Genomic DNA, 14,999 nt, shown 5'->3' on the forward strand with positions numbered 1-14,999 from the left:
CTTGGGACTAAATTGGATATGAGCACGGCTTATCATCCGCAGACTGATGGACAGAGTGAGAGAACAATTCAGACATTGGAAGACATGTTGAGCGCCTGCGTCATCGATTTCGGCGCATCATAGGACACTCATCTTCCTTTGGTTGAATTTTCCTACAACAACAGCTACCATACCAGCATCAAGGTTGCGCCGTTCGAAGCCCTCTATGGCCGCAAGTGCAGATCCCCTCTGTGCTGGGCTGAAGTGGGTGACACGCAGCTAGTCAAGGGTCAAATCCCTGACAGCACTCTCACTGGTCCTGAAATTATCCGAGAGACAACTGAGAAGATTGTACAAATCCGGGAACGACTGAAAGCCTCACGAGATAGACAAAAGAGCTACACCGATAAGAGACGAAAACCCTTGGAGTTCCAGGTTGGTGACTGCGTCCTTCTGAAGGTCTCACCCTGGAAAGGCATGATACGCTTTGGGAAGCGTGGAAAACTAAACCCAAGGTACATTGGACCGTTCGAAATCCTTGCTAGGATCGGTCCCGTAGCATACAAACTTCAGTTACCACGAGAGGTCAGCAACATCCACCCTATTTTCCACGTATCGAATCTAAAGAAGTTTCTGTCCGACGAGACACTTGTGATTCCTCTCGATGAGATTGAAATCAACGAGAACCTCAACTTCGTGGAAGAACCGTTCGAAATCATGGACAGAGAGATCAAACGAACAAAACAAAGTCGCATCCCGATAGTAAAGGTTCGCTGGAATGCCAAGCGGGGACCTGAATTCACTTGGGAGCGCGAAGATCAGATGAAACAGAAATATCCGCATCTCTTTCCTAACCCATGATTTGTATTCTATATTCAAATTTCGGGACGAAATTCCCTCTAACGGGGGGATGATGTGACAACCCGAAACTTCGTCCGTTTCCGTTACGCGATTTCCATTAATAAAATTTCGAATTCATTAACTTTTCCGTCAAACTTCTTGGTTTAGAAAATAATCTAGTTATATATAATTAAATTATTTACGAGTCGGAACCAAAAATCGCGCGGAAACCCGAATATCTTGAAAAATCAATCAAATCTCGCCTAAGTGAGTTTACAACCGTAAACTTGTTTACGACCGTAAACTAGTTTACGACCGTAAACTCGTTTACGACTGTAAACTCGTTTACGGCCGTATACATGTTTACGGTCAGCAAAGGGTGGACCCCCCACCACCGACCACAACACCACTATAAATATGAGACCTCCACCTTCATTTGAACATTTCTGGCCAAAAACTATCTCCTTCTCTCTCAAAGAACCTTGACCGTAAACACCTAAAAACACCTTCAAACTTCGGGAAACATCGAGAAACACCGTTTGGAGTCACTTCGAAACGTCTGGAAACGCGTATCTCTTCGAAATCAACACCATTGTTCTTGAGTTTACGGTCCATCTTCAAAGACCGTAAACACTGTTCTTGAGTTTACGGTCCAAGCCTTCAAAGACCGTAAACCCTGTTCTTGAGTTTACGGCCGTAAACTCACCAAGCCTTCAGAAACCGTAAACCCCAGTTTACGACCGTAAACCCCGTTCACGGCCGTAAACTGTATGTTGACCGTAAACCCTAGTTTACGGCCATAAACACCTTTTAAGTGGTGCTTTTGGCTGAAAACCCACTTTCATCGATTCAATCAAGTCCCGGTAACATTCCTCAACCGAATACAAATGTTTCTCTATCACGTTACCTAACGAAATCGCTAATTTAGATACATATATGTATTGATTTGATAATAGGATTCCGTTAAGTGTCACGTGCAACAACTTGAGGATCTTTATTTCAGTCAACGTTTTCACGCAACAACAGTGAGTTCATACCCCTACATTTTCTGTATTTTTAATGTTTTCAGGGGGGAATACAAGCTAAACATAAATGTTTTCAAGGATATACATAAAACTTATGCAAATCTCATACCTTAAATCCCTTTTGTACTACGCTGAGCATAAGGGACGTTTTCACTAAAATTGCATAGTTTTTCCGGACACGCTATTCGCTACGTTTGACATGCAAACTATAATCGGTATAGTTTGGGATTTTTATAAAATATATCAAGTATAGAAACTTTCACTATTAAACATATGCACTAAGACAGAAACCGCTTACAGTTTACATCGCTACTTTATCATGGTACTCATAACTGTAATTATCACTATATACGGTATACATACGGATTTTCACTACGGTAGGACGCTACTACACTACATGTAAACTAGATTGTACGATACTGTGAGGTGCTACTTCACTACTGTACCCTTAGGTGTACAGGGATAAATCCTACCACTGTATAACCAGAGTCTCCTGGAGGGAGAGCGTGAGATTTGTGAATAGATCTATTCGGGACTGACAATCCCACATCTGGACTGCTAGCTACAGTTAGGCGGGCACGCCTGAGATGTACAAATGTCATTTAACTCGACGCCTGAAGAACGTTGGAAAGGTCTCTAGTCATATCAAGCATGGTTATACGACTCACAATATGTATAAATCACCTTTAGTTTACAACTTAACACTCTTCAATAGTTTTATTTACATTAAATAGAACTAATACACACTACAACTGGAGAACTTTCAGGGTTTTTAAACATAAACGAGCATACATTTGTTTCACGCACGAAATACTATTACATCATGATTAGCATTAGCTAGTCACATGAAGTAATAATTTCGCATATCACTAAAGTTTTCAGTGACAAACATTCATGGTTTTATACAGAATTGAAAACACTACTTTCTCACTAAAGAAAATATCGGATTTTCTTGGAACTACACAAATATTTTCCGAACTCATCAACGATTTTCACTACAAACCACCGCTTATGAACTCACCAGCTTTATGCTGATACTCTTTCAAACTGCCTGTATTCTCAGGAAATCAGTAGACAGGTACTTGCTGGATTTTCGAGGAACTGGAGCAATAAGAGTTTTAAGTTTATACTATACAAAGCTATTGAATGTAATTCAAACAACGTTTCAAACTGATGTAAACATTTTTATTTCGTATTCACTGTACTGGTTGTGTTGCTATGAATTGCTATTATTCATTGGTTGTGATGCTACACATGATGTCCTCCGCCCTGGAACGTTTCCGCCATCGGTTTCGGGGTGTGACATATATGCTTGATTATGTGTACTCAATGCCCGAATGCTGCTTCCTTTGTGCTTTTAGTAGTTCTAGTTGCCTTTCACTAACTAGTAAACGAATATGTTTACTTACATATTGCAAGGACTAAATAATTTCAGAAGGTTAGGTCTAGCTCTATTTCACAGCCCTTGTTTGAGTTCAACCGTTGTAGGGTAGGATCTCTCATTCGAAGAATTATCTAGTTTGAGTAATATGTAATAGTATTCGTGAGCTAGTTAGGGGGAAGAAAGCAGGGACTTCTTATGAAGATGATGGCGAAGAGTGGGTTGGTGATTACCCTAGGGCAAGCCTAGGATGAGATTAGCATGAGATCAGCAGTAGTAGTAGAAGGGACTTGGTGGATTCGAGGCAGTTCTTGAGGAAAGTACGGATAGATGTGGAAGGTAGTAGGGGCCCATACTACTGAAAGCAGAGGATCTGTACTTGAATCAAGGAAGGCTGAGACAAGACCAGGGAACTTGTAGTAGATGAGATCCCTTGATTTATATTAGTATTCTGACAATTGTCATTATGTGTTTTCAGAATGATGGTTTTACGCCCTAGACCAGCAGTTGGTAGTTCAAGCGCAGGAGAGGGATCGGGCTCAGGCTCTGGAGTCGGGTAGTTAGATGAGCAGACCAGGGAGTTCATCTCCTCGGAGGTCAAATGTAGCATACTTGAGCAGACTCCTGTGATCTTCGGTTTGATCAAGGAGGTTATTCTAGAGCTTATGGATGAGTGATTGAGTGTGTTTCGCACTAAGGTGGCGACCATGATGGGGTCGCGCACGCTCATGTTCTGAGAGTTCATGGCATGTGGAGCTCTTGATTACCAGGGGGCTCGAGACCCCATTTCTAGTACCAGATGGTTGGCAGATGTCACCAACGTATTCCGCACCAGCAGGTGTCCCGAGGGGGACAAGGTTAGGCTCGCGTCCTATCTTCTAAAGGGCAGGGCACGTGACTAGTGGGAGGAGGTCGGGAGAGCCATTGGAGATGACACTGTGTTGGATGCTATGAATTGGAGTGATTTCACGACCAGGTTCAGAGCCGAGTTCGCACCTGTTATTGAGGTGCATCAGCTTGCTAGGGAGTTTTAGGACCTCTAGCAGATGATAGAGACTGTAGCGGAGATTACCGCCAAGTTTAGGGAGAGGGCCCTTCTCGTTCCGTAGTATGCAGCGAACGAGGAGATGAAAAAGGCCCGATATCATGAGATGTTGCGGAGTGATATCCGCCAGTTTGTGATCCGCTCCAGCTGCAAGACGCTAGAGGACATGATTGTGAGGGCTCGTGAGAGGGATATTGCTCTAGAGATGGAGAGGAAAAGGAAGCCAGAGGTGGCGTCTGGCGTAGAGGGCTCGGGAAAAAAGCCCAAGGTGTCTGATCACAGGTCTAGGGGTCTGCAGAGCCACAGTTGGTGTGGCAAGTGTGGCAGGTTGCACGATGGGGTGTGCAAGGTGGGGAGTTCCGGCTGCTTCAAGTGCGGGTGGACTGGGCATATGAGCAGGGATTGTACAGCTACTACCACTACCACCACCACAGCATCTGATCTGATTTGCTTCCATTGCAATCAGAGGGGACACAAGAAGTCCCAGTGTCCAAGTTTAGCATCAGTAGGACAGGTGGTGGCACGCGCTCCTACCACATTGAGGATTACAGATGGCCGTCAGGGTCAGGCTAAGGCGCCAGTCGCGAAGAGCAGAGCCTTCCAGTTGACAGCAGAGGAGGCACGAACGACTCCTGATGTGGTTGTTGGTATGTATTTTCTCCATCTTCTCCTTATTACTTTTGACTATTACTCATGTTTATGTGTTGTTTATAGGGTTGTTCTTAGTGAACGGCATTTCATCTATGGTATTGTTTGATTCGGGGGCTAGCCGATCGTTTGTGTCGCTTGCACTTAGCAAGCGATTTAGCAGAGCTCCGGGGGAGCTGGATTGCCCACTTGACGTTGAGATAGCAGATGATAGGACAGTCAGGGTCGCGAGAGTTCATAGGGGATGTAACCTTCGGTTATTTGATGAGAAGTTTTCAATGGACTTAGTCCCTATTCCCCTACAAGGGAATAAGGTTATCGTGGATATGGATTGGATGAGTCCCAACGGGGCAGTGATCGACTACGAGCAGCAGCTAGTGATGGTTCGTACTCCTAGTAGGGGAAAGTTAGTGATTCAGGGTGAGAGACCACATCAGCTAGTGATGGTTCGTACTCCTAGTAGGGGAGAGTTAGTGATTCAGGGTGAGAGACCACAACATGGACCGATCCTTTGTTCAGCAGCGAGAGCGAGGCGCTACTTTCAGCAGGGTTGCGCAGGATACGTCGCGTATGTCATGGATACCCGAGATAAGGGTAAGACGAGAGTCGATGATGTACCGGTGGTACGAGAGTATACGGATGTGTTCCCGAAGGATTTTCCTGGGATACCTCTGGAGAGACAGGTTGAGTTTCAGATTGACCTAGTCCCTGGTGCGGCTCCGATAGCCAAGGCACCATATCAGTTGGCTCCTCCCGAGATGCAGGAGTTGTCTACGCAGCTGCAAGAGCGGCTAGACAAGGGTTTTATTAGGCCGAGCAGTTCACCTTGGGGAGCCCCGATCCTGTTTGTAAAGAAGAAGGACGGGTCGCACCGTATGTGCATAGACTACCGGGAACTGAACAAGGTGACGGTGAAGAATCGTTACCCACTCCCGAGGATAGATGATTTGTTCGACCAGCTTCAGGGAACATCTGGGTTCTCCAAGATTGATCTATGGTCCAGATATCACCATATGCGGGTCATAGATGATGATATGTAGAAGACCTCTTTTAGGACTTGCTATGTTCATTATGAGTTTGTGGTGATGCCGTTTGGGCTCACCAACGCTCCAGCCGCGTTCATGGACCTCATGAATAGCGTATGTAGACCAATGCTAGATCGGTCTGTGATAGTATTCATGACGACATCTTGGTTTATTCCAAGACTCATGAGGAGGGAGAGACTTTTCGCAAAGTTCTCCAAGTGTGAGGAGCATTTGAGGGAGGTGCTAGAGACCTTGAGGAGGGAGAGACTTTTCGCAAAGTTCTCTAAGTGTGAGTTCTGGTTGAGCGAGGTGCAGTTCTTGGGACACCTCGTCAATCAGAAGGGTATATTAGTCGATCTGGCCAAGATAGAGGCCGTGATGCAGTGGGAGGTCTCAAAGTCTCCATCCGAAATTCGAAGCTTCCTGGGTTTGGCAGGGTATTATAGGAGATTCATCCAGGATTTCTCCAAGATAGCAGTTCCGCTGACCCGACTGACCAAGAAGTCGGTGGTGTTTCGCTGGGGTCCTTAGCAGCAGACAGCCTTTGAGACGCTCAGGCAGCGACTGTGCGAGGCGCCGATTCTTACCCTGCCAGAAGGAGTAGATGACATTGTAGTCTACTGTGATGCTTTGATCACAAGTATGGGAGCAGTGTTGATGCAGCGGGGGCATGTGATAGCTTATTCCTCGAGATAGTTGAAGCCTCACGAGGCTAACTACCCGACACATGATTTGGAACTGGGGGCGGTGGTGTTCGCCCTCAAGATTTGGCGGCATTACCTCTATGGGGTCCGGTGTACTATCTACACGGACCACAAGAGTTTGAGGTACCTCGTGGATCAGCCGAATCTGAACATGAGGCAGCGTCGGTGGTTAGATGTGGTAAAGGATTACGACTGTGAGATCCTTTACCACCCGGGCAAGGCCAACGTAGTGGCCGACGCCCTGAGCCGCAAGGCGGTAGCGGCTCCGATCCGAGATATCTGTCTGAGGATGACAGTGATTACTCCACTGCTAGAGCAGATTAGGGAGGCGTATGTTGAGGGCCTGAAGGAAGAGCGCCAAAAGTGTGAGAGAATAGTGGACTAGTAGCTTCGTTTGATTACGATAGCCGAGGATTGTTGACCCTGCATGGGAGGGTCTGGGTACCGTACTGGGACAGAGTACGGCAGGTATTGATGGATGAGGCCCACAAGTCGCAGTTCTCCGTCCATCCAGGGGCGACGAAGATGTACAGAGATGTTCGACCCGATTACTGGTGGCCCTGCATGAAGCGGGACGTAGCTTGGTATGTGGAGAGATGTCTGACCTGCAGAAAGGTCAAGGCAGAGCACCAGAGGCCCCACGGCAAGATGCAACCATTAGACATTCCCGTGTGGAAATGGGAGGATATCACTATGTATTTCATTACTAAGCTTCCCATGACCGTACGTGGGGTCAATTTGATATGGGTCATCGTGGATCGGTTGACCAAGAGTGCTCATTTCATACCGATCCAGGAGAGCATATCGGTCGAGAAGCTGGCCGAGATGTATGTACAAGAGATAGTGGCACGTCATGGAGTGCCTGTCTCGGTGGTTTCAGACCGAGACGTCCGATTTACTTCCAGGTTTTGGAAGCGGTTTCACGAGGAGATGGGTACTCGTATCCATTTCAGCACCGCTTTCCACCCTCAGACGGAAGGGCAGAGCGAGAGGACGATTCAGACTCTTGAGGACATGCTTCGGGCATGTGTACTAGATTTCGGTGGCAGTTGGGATACGTATCTTCCGTTAGCAGAATTTTCATATAACAACAGCTATCACTCTAGTATAGACCGACCTCCCTTCGAGATGCTCTACGGGAGGAAGTGTAAGACCCCAATCTGTTGGGGTGAGGTCGGTTAGAGAGGCATGGGGAGTAAGAAGGTAGTACTCAAGACCACGGAACGGATTCAGCAAGTCTGGAGCAGGCTCCAGACTGCTTAGAGTCGGCAGAAGAGTTACGCCGACAAGCGGCGTTCAGACTTGGAGTTTCAGGTGGACGATATGGTCCTCCTGAAAGTGTCACCCTGGAAGGGTATTATCAGGTTTCGGAAGCGGGGCAAGCTGGGCCCCAGGTTCATTGGTCCATTTAGGGTTTTGGCCCGGGTGGGTCGGGTTGCCTATCAGTTAGATCTTCCAGCAGAGCTCAGCCAGATCCACAGCACGTTCCATGTTTCTTAGTTGCGGATATGCTTAGTGGATGATTTAGCAGTGGCACCCTTTGAGGATATTCAGGTCGACGATAGCCTGAACTACATCGAGAGACCCGTGGCGATTTTAGATCTCAAGACGAAAGAGCTGAGGAACAAGAAGGTAGAGTTAGTGAAGGTGCAGTGGCAGCACCTCAAGGGTTCGGAGTGGACGTGGGAGCCCGAGGAGGAAATGAGGGAGCACCACCCAGAGTTGTTTTCAGAGACAGAAGACTTTGAGGACGAAGTCTGAGACAAGTGAGGGAGAATTGTAACACCCGGTCTCAGGTACGCATTTAAATTCAATCTAAACTTCATATTTTACCCTTGGACTCGGCGAGTTGGATCGACTCCGAGTAGGATCGACTCCGAGTCGGGGGGGGACTAAGTGACCTACTCGACGAGTCGGAAGACCGACTCGGCGAGTACGAGCCGCCTGAGTGAAACCCTAAATTGGAGGGTTTGCACCCTATTTAAACATCTTATGAGGCTTCCATTGAAGTTCTGTCGTCGAAACCCTAATCAATTGTGAGCATTCTTGAGCAATTTGTGCCTTTCCTAGTGATTTAAAGTTAGAAGAAGGAAGGGAAAGCTTGGTGAGTCAAGAAGCAAGTCAGTGGATCCAGAGTTGTGGTTGCACTTCCAGTTATTTGAGGTAAAGAGCTCCTACCATTGACTCCTTATTTGGTAGATCTACTTTGAGGCTTGAACATTGACATCGTTGGGGGCATTTCCAAGCCATTTCGAATTGTAGAGTGTAATATAGGGTAAATGTTTCAGATCTGGAACCTTGGAGGGTTCTCATGGCATAAAGGTGCCAACTTTGTGGCCATGAGAACCCCATGCATGTAAGAAACCCTATTTTTGGTCTTTTGAGCTTAAAGGTCCCATGCATGAACGTAAATTTCATGACTTTACGTGTTATATCGACCTTAGGAGCCCAGATCTACCCCTTGGATGAGATTAGCACAACAGAAATCGAGTAATGGGCATGGACATTAGTTGACTCGACGAGTCGTTCTTGGGACTCGGAGAGTCGGGAGGTTTGGTTCCCCAACCTTTTCTGATTCGAAGGGATTTGGTTGAGTCTAGAAGGGATCTAGATGAGTCCAGAAGGGGGATTCAACAAAATAGGCGTAGTTATGGACCTGGAAACGATGGGACTCGGCAAGTATATGAACACACTCGGCGAGTCCAAGGAAATCTCCCAACCATGAAGACAGACTCGACAAGTTGTTCATACAACTCGGCGAGTCACAGGCTAGTCACATTCATAGAATGAAGATGAACTCGACGAGTTTAAGGACGAACTCGGCGAGCTAGATGAAGATAGTCCCGATGTTATGTTTGAAGGAGAACTCGTCGAGTTCTTGCTAGACTCGACGAGTAGAGTCGGGGTTGGGAATAGATGAAAGAATAGGGACTCGACGAGTTGGTGAACCAACTCGGCGAGTCAGGTCAACTGGGTGTTGACTTTGACCAGGATGTTGACTTTAGCCAGGGGTAAAATGGTCATTTTACCCTAAGAGTAGTTATCGGTTTTTGACTAAGTACCTTTACGGAAATTTTTAGCCGGAGAGTCGTCGGAGCAGCAGACAGAGATTTCCTCACCCGGAGTTGCAGCAGTCAGTCACACGAGGTGAGTTTCCTTCCAGTAGGAACGGGTCTACGGCCACAATGTCGGTCCGTTTAGAGTTTAGTAGTTTCGGACTTCGGTCCAATGCCGGGGGTCAGCCCGATGCAGTTTACATGTTTCCGGACTTCGGTCTGATGTCGGGGTTGTCCTGAGAAGTAGTTATGTATGCTTGATGTCTTCGTGATTCATGCATGTTTATGATATGTTTTATATGTTCCGGACTCCGGTCCGATGCCGGGCAAGCCCGATGTTGTATATGTGATTATGTTATATGTTCATGTTTATGTTATGTTCAGTTTATTCTGGACTTCGGTCCGATGCCGGGCGGGGCCTAAGTTATTCCAGACTTCGGTCCGATGTCGGGCGGGGCCCAATGCAGTGGGCGGGCCCAAGTTATGTCGGACTTCGTTCTGATGTCCGGCGGGGCCCGATGCAATGGGCAAGGCCCGATATATGTTATTGTATGGTATGTGGTAGTTTGGGGGAGCTCACTAAGCTTCATGCTTATAGTTTTTAGTTTTGGTTTCAGGTACTTCAGCTAGCAAAGGGAAGGGCTCGATTTGATGGCATGGCGCACACCTCAGTTTTAATTAGCCTGGGAGCTTACTCTGATATTTTTATATGAGACAGTTATATGTTGACAGATTTTATGAGATTTTGAGATACATGTTGATGATTTAACTTATGGTGATAATATTATGTTTGTTTAATAATTTTAAAAGATAGTATTAGGGACTGATATGACATTAAATCGTAGATTTGAAGAAAAAAATTAGAGTCTGAATGAGATATTATCAAAGACTGGTTTTTTGTCTTTGATACTTAGATCTATTAGGGACTGATTTCCAGTCCCAAATACATAAAAAATTGACAATCTAGGACTAGGTTTCGGGGACTAGCTAGGGACTAGCTAAATCAGTTCCAGATTCTCATCAGAGACCTATTATTGACCATTAGAGACTAATGTCAGTCTTTGATACCGCTTTTTCTTATAGTGACATCCCTTATTTATCCTTATCGAACCCTCTGTCTCTAAGAGAAAGTGTTAATGTATCTCACATCAATATAATCTTAGACTCCACGTATATCTTACATGGTCCTATAAGGTGTATATATATGTTGGAATCCCCCCACTCAGTGAGGGCTCTTATGGAGAGAGACAATCTTGAACTTCACATATATACCTTACAAGACCAATATACACTTTGGGTAAGCTTTTGGAATACAATTAAGAAACCGGATATAGTTATTTCCACATATAGAGAATATGCATGTCCCTCTCGAATAATGCACCACAATGTTCCCAATATATACTCAAGCCACTCTCCTCGTCACATACATACATATACATCGATCAACTCTCTCTCTCTCTCTCTCTTTCTCTCTCTCTCTCTCTCACACACACATACACATACACAAAATATATAAGTATTTCCCCTCCTTTGCTCTTTGAACGCAATTCTACTTAACCGCCCGATATCCCCCAAAATTCGCCTAACGGTTCATGGTCATGTTGTCAGGTACTTGTTAAAGGTCGTTGCCAGCTGATCCGGATCATTACCCATTTACCGGAGCATACTCGGGTAATTTTTGTGGGTTTATTTTTGTAAAGCTTTTGATTATGTAGTTTTGTAATATCGCAAGTATATAGCAAAGCCTATAGCAATGTCACTCCAATTAATTAGTAAAGCTTCTCGAAAGCGTTTTCTTCAATTTTGTATTAAAAAAATAATTTTGAAGTCTATGTAAGTCCCAGTTGCTTTAGTGTCCTTAATGGTTGTGGTAGATTTCTAGATTTAAATGTAATTTATATTATGATTTTGTAGGGTTCAAGGCACGGTATTGTTATAACTTATTAGTCAGAGAATTAGTAAAAATATGTACAAGTGTTAAGCTGTTATCCTCCTTAATAAATGAAAGTTTTTTTTGTCACATGTCAATTTTTCATTAGTTTTGACACTTGTCATTTTATGGTATGTTTTAAATCATTATTATCCACTTGTCAATTTTTGGTTTGTTTCAATTTTTAAAATTAAAGTCATATACTTATATATGTAAAGTATTAAATATCATATATATGATATTAAATTGCAATAAATACGTTTCTTCCTTTCTTATTTTAAAATTTACTTTAAAAAATATTTTCTGATTACACTTTAATGTTTAATCTTTTTTTTAAATCAACGCGTGTAAGATACAGATCTCACGCCTAGTTATTTAATATAGGACTATATATATATATATGCAGTAAAAGATTTATAAAGTACTTATCAATATAATTGAAAATAATATTATAATTATTGAAGTAGCTATGTTCCATTGGGATGCACGTCTTACAAAACCATAGGTAACCCAAAGCCGGTTTGTATTTATTTTAAAACAGTCCCACACCCCGTCGTGATCATCTCTACAGCTTGTACGCAAGTCTTTATGGGGGTAATATACCTACCTACTAAAAGCGTGTTTATGTATACATGTTAGTATTAACTTTAGACATTACATATATAATAAAGTATAAAACATATTTCTTACTCCAAACATTTAAACAATTAATGTATATACTAGATAAATACACAACTCAAGTCATAATAAAATTATGAAATTAAACTTTACTGCTTTAACATTTTTAGTTAACAAACTACTAATTAATAACATTTTGGATCGAATTCAAATATGCAAAAATTTATATTGCTAATTAATCTGTCATATATCTTTAATGCAACAGAAATATATGTTGTATATCTATTCTCAGTTTCATATATGGAATAGGGTGTGCACAATATTTTTCTTGGCTTCTTTTTCCTTAATAACAAGCTCATTAAATTTAACATGAAATTTTACAACAGAAAGAAAATATATTAAGGCAGCAAGAATGTCAAAATGAAGGACAAGGTCAAGATACATTATAAAACAAGGTCAAAGAATACAAGATTCATTTTGGTAAGGTGCATATGCTGGACAAAGGCTATATAAACCATCAAGAAATCACCACCATCACCATTAACCAACAAACCAAGCAAATAGAAACATTCACCAGATTGAAAATGGCAGGTTCTCATGCATTGGTGATGGCTGTTTTGGTGATGGGAATAGCATTCCATTCCACCCTGATTGATGCAACTATTGCCAAAAGCATGTATTTCAATTGGGGTGCTCACCATTCTTCAATTCTAGGCAATGGTGATGACCTCCGACTTGTTTTGGACCAAACTTCAGGTATACAATATGGATATTAAAGAACGGGATGTTTGATTCCGACTCCGATCTTAATTCTAATTCCAGTTCCAACTTTTACTTACAGGATCAGGCATCCAATCAAAGAGGGCGTTCCTGTTTGGAAGCATTGAGATGCTAATCAAGTTGGTGCCAGGCAACTCTGCTGGAACCGTGACAGCATATTATGTGAGTTCAAGATCCATCATAAAATATAGGGATAATATAAAAAGATAGCAACATACTTTCATCTAGATAGTTATGTATATAACATCCTACTTTCAGTTCTTTCTATTTGAAGATTGTAGCTCAAAAGTATACACAACAATATATAAGGAAAATGACGAAAAAGAAAAAAACCATTATATCTTGGGCACTTTCACCGTTTAACCACTAATGTTATATTTTTTCAATCAAACAATATTAAAAGTTTCAAATATTTTTCCAAATTAAGTATTATGACCTATTATATTAATCATGATGACCGGTTATAATAACAAGTCAAAATGGTTAAATTGGAAAATGTGTAACTTTTTTATACTTTGATAGAAAAAAATTAAGTACAAGTAGTTAAACCTTAAAATTGTCAAAAATGTAATGGTTTTTCTATGATTTCCGTAAAGTATATACAATTATAGAAATGGAAATTGGTTTGTGTATGGATGACAATACCATAATTAGGTTTACTCATCAAAGTACAACGCTATAAAAGAATGAAATATAAGTTTGATGCTACAATAAACAAATCAATGAAAACACGTTATTTCATGCATTTAACTCTAAAAAACAAATGAAGATTGTATAATTTCATAAACAACTCTAAACACAAAGTTGAATAATGATCGCAGTTGTCTTCTACGGGTGCTAAACATGATGAAATCGACTTTGAGTTCTTGGGTAACTCAACAGGAGAACCTTACACAATCCACACAAACATCTACACTCAAGGTCAAGGCAACAAAGAGCAACAGTTCAAATTATGGTTTGACCCAACTTCCGGTTATCATAACTACACCATTCACTGGAATCCTACACAAGTAGTGTAAGTAAAAACCAAATCGAAGTACCGAATTCTACATCTTTAATGATTGTTTAATTGTTATTTTAATATTGTTTATGTATTGCAGATGGTATGTTGATAGCGTGCCTATTCGGGTGTTCAGAAACTATGAGAGTGAAGGGATTGCATACCCAAATCAACAAGGGATGAGAGTTTACTCCGGTTTATGGAACGCTGATAATTGGGCGACTAGAGGTGGACTGGTCAAGATTGACTGGACTTCTGCACCTTTTGTGGCTAGTTATCGTAGGTTTAGAGCAAGAGCTTGTAAGTGGAATGGACCTGTTAGTATTAGTCTGTGTGCTATTCCTCTAGTATTACACTTGTATAAACACAGAATATATCAAAATAACTCTTTGATTTATAATTGGAAATATCACTCAAAAACCAATTGGTTTACACTGTGTTGTGCTGCACTGCACTGCATATTCATAGCTCGATATATGCTGTATATATATATATGTTTATAACATTAAACTAATAAAAAGGAACCCAACATCTTGATGAGTTTCTTTTGCTTTTTCCTGGAATTATGGTGAGTGGGAAATAATGGAGGGAATTGAGATTCCAACAATCACCCCCGAATCTCTAAGTCCTTCTAGAGATTCCCGATCACCGCAAATCTTTAAGTCCTTCTAAAGATGTCTTCAATCCCGATCAAGTCCCGCATTGTCTTGAACTTGGTTCGAGCCAATGGTTTTGTGAGAATGTCTGCCTTTTGTTCTTCACCTGGAATGTACTTCACCTCCACTTGTTCCCTTTCAACACACTTACGAATGAAGTGAAACCTCGTGTGAATGTGTTTGCTTCTTCCGTGAAAAACAGGATTCTTCGTGAGTTCGATAGCTGACTTGTTATCAACTCTTAGGACCACCTTCTCTTGTGCTTTGTTCATGATTTCGCCTAGCAAATCTTGAAGCCATATTGCTTGACAT

At 42.6% G+C, this 14,999-nt stretch overlaps 1 protein-coding gene across 1 annotated transcript; it reads left to right on the top strand.

The window, feature by feature from the left end:
* Positions 1-12,765: 12,765 nt before the first annotated feature.
* Positions 12,766-14,551, top strand: LOC145117671 (putative xyloglucan endotransglucosylase/hydrolase protein 26). Its single transcript, XM_079053976.1, has 4 exons — positions 12,766-13,007; positions 13,093-13,193; positions 13,853-14,046; positions 14,132-14,551. Exons 1-4 carry the CDS (start codon positions 12,836-12,838, stop codon positions 14,532-14,534), a joined length of 870 nt encoding a protein of 289 aa, XP_078910102.1. The 5' UTR covers positions 12,766-12,835; the 3' UTR covers positions 14,535-14,551.
* The last annotated feature ends 448 nt before the right edge of the window (positions 14,552-14,999 follow it).

This window comes from Lactuca virosa, chromosome 5, assembly GCF_052849685.1.
Source record: "Lactuca virosa cultivar CGN04683 chromosome 5, Lactuca_virosa_CGN04683_v6, whole genome shotgun sequence".
NCBI lineage: Eukaryota > Viridiplantae > Streptophyta > Magnoliopsida > Asterales > Asteraceae > Lactuca > Lactuca virosa.

Coding starts and splice junctions, on each gene's coding strand:
- LOC145117671 (XM_079053976.1), top strand. CDS start 12,836: ATGGCAGGTTCTCATGCATTGGTGATGGCTGTTTTGGTGATGGGAATA. Junction 13,194..13,852: donor GAACCGTGACAGCATATTAT/GTGAGTTCAAGA, acceptor TAATGATCGCAG/TTGTCTTCTACGGGTGCTAA. Junction 14,047..14,131: donor TGGAATCCTACACAAGTAGT/GTAAGTAAAAAC, acceptor TATGTATTGCAG/ATGGTATGTTGATAGCGTGC.